Source organism: Anneissia japonica, unplaced genomic scaffold, assembly GCF_011630105.1.
Source record: "Anneissia japonica isolate Jap-2015-1 unplaced genomic scaffold, ASM1163010v1 scaffold287869_len1821871_cov162, whole genome shotgun sequence".
Taxonomy (NCBI): domain Eukaryota; kingdom Metazoa; phylum Echinodermata; class Crinoidea; order Comatulida; family Comatulidae; genus Anneissia; species Anneissia japonica.
Genome location: NW_022741034.1, coordinates 1254687 through 1260201, shown reverse-complemented (window position 1 = coordinate 1260201; position 5515 = coordinate 1254687). Strand labels below are relative to the sequence as shown.

Here is a 5515-nt window from a genome sequence, read left to right as displayed (position 1 = left end):
TCTTTGGGCGCATTTCTTGTTACGGTAGGCCAATTTCGTCTATAAATTGCACATTTTAGGGAGTTTTCATTAATTCCGACGAAATTAGAATTAAAAACACAAAAATATTTTGCGCACTTGGCGCGCATTTTTTAAGGCTTTTTTAGTTTTATCCTTTTAAGTTATTTAAACACATAATAGTCCCAATCTTAAGAAAGACAAATTTAAGATAGATCATTTTCACCTAAAAGAAGGGCTTCAATGTGTATAGATGGTAAAAGAATATGTTTGTAATAAATAAAACCATGATAAAAATGCTTATATTTATTATTATGTTGTAATGATGTTGTTTGTACTGTTCTTTAATTTTATTAAAGAGGGCTCCTGAATATCAGTTAACCTACTGGGCTAAACTAGAAGGGTTACCCTCTTTAAAGATGGTTGAAATAAAAAATTAAATAAATAAATACCCACTCTGACCCAAGACTCCTGTTACGCGCCTGGTGTTAGCGCCAGTGTGTGCCCTTGTGCGGACATGGGATGTGACCCCCCTCTAAAGCTGGAAACCTTGTTTTTGCAAAATAAATTAATGCAATTTACTATTATAGGCCTAAGCAATACATTTCTTATCAACCGATGTCGTACACTCTTCAATGTGAAATGTGGCTCTCTTTGCAAGCACATCTAACATTAAGGAAAGAAGAGCTTAGATTGGTACCAGATATAATAATCTGTGACAGTCTTTTGAAGTGTGTAAAGCTCCATTTTATCCCATACATAGCCAAAATATTGGGGGGGGGGATGATACAATGCCCCCCCCCCCTTGTCAAATATTGAGGGGATATATCCCCATCTCCCCCCCCCCCGGGATCTACGCCTATGCCTGAGAGGGTATGAAAATTTATGATTGTGGCACCTCTAGATTGCTGGAAATTGCACTACAGACTCAAAATTTGAGTAGAATTTTTTTTTCTCAATTTATTTTTACATTTTTTTTAATTTAGGGGAATAGGTCGGATGGGCCCCCTTGAATCACCACACTGCAACGCCATCATACTTGCAAGTGAACGTGTGTTTGTTTACTATTTGCATTTAAACATAGGCCAGGTTGAACAAATGGCATAGAAGGAGGATTGTGTCTGATTGAAGGCCTTGCAGCTAAGCCAAACTTCATTGTTAGTCGTCTTCTGGTTGGCTATAGTAATGTAGCAATCATGGGTGTATGCAAAGTGGGGTCGGGAGGGTCGTACGACCCCCCCCCCTCAAAAAAAATTTCAAAGGTCCACCTTTTTCCCAAAGACATTTTTTTCTAAGGCCTTTTCACAATGACATAAATGAAAAAGCATTGATGAGGTACCAGTAATGAGTCCAAAGACCTTGCCAATTCCGTGACATAAATCTGTCTCAATTCCAGCAATTCTGAAATTGAGCCTCCCATTCGCTGGTGGCGCTGTAATCGATTTTCCTGTCTCCCTCTGAAAGGTCCAAAAATTATGATCACGACCCCCTTCCCCTAAAAAAATTCTGGATACACCCCTGACAATTATGTCCAACGTTTAAGATAAATTCTCATTTTTGGCTACAGTTTCGACCCACAGTGGTACAGTACTGTGATCGTAAACAATGACATTCACACAAAGCCTACTTTGTCATTGTTGATCATTATATATCGAGACTGATTATTCAATTGTTGAGTTCATTACGCAACACTGCGTTTGGAATGCAAACTTCCTTTTTATCCAAATGTGGCATATTTTAATAAATAGAATACTTGTAATAGATAGAAGGTGTAGCTCATTTCCTCATTTTGAACAACCTGAAGACAAATATGTACAGTAAAATGTCACATTCTCTTCTCATATTACTTTTATTGGCTGGTTTCTCATCAAAAGGTAAGTTATGTCGTCGATTTTCGTACATTTACATTACCCTGTTTTAATTGAAAGTGCGTTTTTCCTGTCAATTTTAGTTAAGGCAATTGAAAAAGTAATGATAGTAGAGGTGAGATATACGGGGTCAAAAAGGGTAAGGTCTGTATTCATAAGCAATCCTAAGCATTTTTAAAGGATTTTGTCAAAATCTGCCAAAATTGATGATGCTGTCAAAAAACTGATTTGGAGTGGGAAACGAGGCGGGAATGGGCTGGTGTAAAAATATTACAATTTTGCACTCAACATTTTAATTTCTGTAACCATTATAATTTTCATTTGGTACAATTTCTCTCTGAATTATAGTAGGCTATTTCTATAATTTTATAGTTTGTATCATACCTGGACGTTTACATAAGCATGTGGCGTGTTGGGTGGGGGGTGGGGGAACATGTGGCGCAGCGTGTAAGGCGTCGGACTTCTGAGTGAGATCGGGTTCACAACCAGGTTCAACTCGGCCACAAGTCATCTCGGCCACAAATCAACTCGGCCACAAGTCAACTCGGCCACAAGTCATTTACTGGTACTACATTGTAATAATTGTTATTATTATTTCTGTTATTATTGTTGTCATTGTTGTTATTATTACCGTTAGTTTTAATATTAATTATTAGTCTTAGCATTAACATTATATATTGTTAAACAAATAAATAATTAACATTATCTTTAATTTATTATTGTTGTATTATTGCTATTATCACCTTCAATATCGTTATTATCACTAATTAGTTATTAAAATTGATATTTAAATCGTTATTATTACCATACTAGTATTATTAGTATTTACATTAAATAACTTGTGGCCGAGTTGACTTGTGGCCGAGTTGATTTGTGGCCGAGTTGACTTGTGGCCGAGTTGACTTGTGGCCGAGTTGGCTGTGGCCGAGTTGACTTGTGGCCGAGTTGACCTGCACCCGTTCAGATTTATAATGAAAATTACTTCTCTCTAGGAATTTGAAATAGAGGGGCCGGAGAGGGACTTTCACAGATGGAGGGTGTAACTTACAATTTACGAGTATTTCGGACACAGTTGCAATTTTACAATTAAACATTTTGATGAGAAAAAATCCCTGTCAATTAGAGAGTGAACGTATTTGCTGTACAGTTTTACATGATTCATTGTTAAGATTTTTCCTGCTATTAAGTGGAAGTTTCTTTTTTTTTTACTTCCGTCTTATTTCGGTCGTTTTAAATAAGTTTTATTAATTTTTTTTTATTTTGATAGACAGCCTTTAATATAAAAAGTAGGACATATATAATAGCATATATTTGATTTGGTAAAATTATTTTTTTAAAATAAGAACCAGTAAAATTTTGCCCAGGCGTAGTGTGTTCATTTTTTGGCCAATTTCAGGCTCAAAATGTTCTTATTTTGTTTTTATTTTACACACTTTTCAAACATAGAAAATTATTATTGTACAGAAGTATAATAACTGTACTGGGAGGTGAATTAAAGCGGCCCTGCAAAAAATGGCCCCTGAAAGAAAGGCCCAGCAAAGAAAGGCCCTGGTTAAAAAATGGCCCCAAATGGGAAATAGGTACATCTACTTTACTGTATTATAGAAGGTATTACATAGTCACACCTATTGCACATAAGGTACAGATATAATTTTTTGGTTTTTGTAGTTTGACATTCTACCTCAGCCTCAATTTCTTCTTATTTTGTTCTTAAAGCCCCATTCCCGGCAAAATTTCAGTTGTTAAGAAAAATCTAATTTTTGTATAATGTTATAAAGATTTATAAATATAATACGGAATTTCTAGTTTTTAACGGAATTTAGACATTTCTAAGAATGAAAAAAATATGAAATAAGACTGAAATTTGATTTTTTTTTTTTTTTTTGGTGTTCCACACAAAAAATAAATGCGGATGAATTTTCATGGTAGATTTTGCGGTAGGTCGTAAGAAGAAATATCGTAGGCGCCGAAAACGTTAGCCTACCCAACGCTTGCTAGGCTCGGCCTAGCCTTACCTCGATTTAGGTTCTGTTATCACACATAAAACGGCCGACATGATATTTCCGTTGCTAGTAATGATACTTGTGAATTATAATATTTCATAGGAATTATTTCAAATTTGTTAAAAAACTGATTCTGACTGAGATTTTGACACTTAAATAAACACATCTCAGCCTTAATCGAACGACCGCATTGTGCGAGATGCGAAGTACAAAAACTAATCTCATTAGAGAGGGCGCACATTATTGACTGTATAAAGTACTGTATACATAAAAGCGAGAGTATTCCAGTGGATGCGATCTACAACCTCTGAATTTGCCTAGTAACGATGAATTCGTCGAGAAAATGGTAATATTTTATGAGAAATAGTCTGTATTTCTCTTTTTTTTTATTCTTTTGCGTAAGCCTAAAATTCATGCCAACATTTTTCCATGATTTATAATAATTGGAGTAATGCAAATGCATATTTTCTATATAAAAAAAAAATCAGTTTTTAGTGAAATTTTGCCGGGAATGGGGCTTTAATATTTAAGCAATTTCAGCCTCAATCTCTATGTTTAATACCAACACCGTAGCTTTCACATCACAGGCAATTTCATATTCCACAAGCAGCGAACACTGCTTTCAAGACTTGCGAGTGGAAGTCGGCATGCATGCATATTCATGCATCAGTTCACCCAGGTTCACCTAATCGGGGGTCCTGACCGTTGTTACAAAGAAAATTCAATTCAATTTTTAATTAATGTGTTTTTTATATGTCTTTTTTATTTCTTCAATTTTTATCATTTTAATTTGGATTTATGTCTGGTGCTGTGCTTTTTATCCATTGCTTTTTTTTTATGTTTGTGTTGTGAATTTCTTGAATTTTGGTGTTCTGTTTTTAGATTTTTAAGTAATTATTGTAATACACTCATATATACAGTTTTTGGCTGTCTGTTTGTAATTGTTAATTTATATTCTTATCTAAATAAAGAATAAAGACCTTGAATAAAAAATTAGAAGTCGGGAAAGCTCATTTCCTGCCATTCTATGAATCAACATTTTCTCGGGAGGACCCCCTTACTTTTTGGGGTTCTTAGGAAAAATGTTTGCCTCACCCCATAAATTTGAAACCATTCATATTCCCACCCATCTTACTAGTGTGTGTGCCGACTGTCTCTTATACACATCTAGATGTGTATAACCCTGTGGTGTGTTGACAATACTAAAATGCATAGTGCAAGATTATTCTGCTTTCAAGAGGTTGTTGGTCATATATCCCAGTACCTAACTATACAATCCAATTTTCAGTTTACCAATACTGTACATTTTGTTTATGAAGTCAAATAGCTTGGCTAAGTGGTCCAGCCAGTGATTTTTTTCAAGTGTGACCAGCAATTTGAATCAAATTATACCGGAGGTTGGTGAGAAGTGCTAATTGATTATGCCAAATGTTGATGGAATAGATACAGGCAAAACAATCAGTCTACGTTGGAGAAGAAAATGCTAACTTATGATGTTGTCCAATATATAGTATACATCTTAATCTGATGTTTAAAAAAAAAGGCAAGCTTCATGGAATTGTAGAACCCCTGCAATTTTAAGGCCAACTCAGACAGCGTCGGCCGACGCAGCCCGACTCGATTTATCGTCGGGGACAGTCTTAAGCC

General features: G+C 35.2%; 1 protein-coding gene across 2 annotated transcripts in view; it reads left to right on the top strand.

Moving 5' to 3' along the window:
* The first annotated feature begins 1742 nt into the window (after window positions 1–1742).
* Window positions 1743–5515, top strand: part of LOC117118551 — a 30450-nt gene continuing 26677 nt past the window's right edge. For both annotated transcript variants that reach the window (XM_033263170.1, XM_033263171.1), the window contains exon 1: window positions 1743–1871. In XM_033263170.1, the coding sequence (XP_033119061.1) occupies window positions 1808–1871 (64 nt within the window). In that variant the 5' untranslated portion in view covers window positions 1743–1807. The remainder of the gene's footprint in view (window positions 1872–5515) is intronic.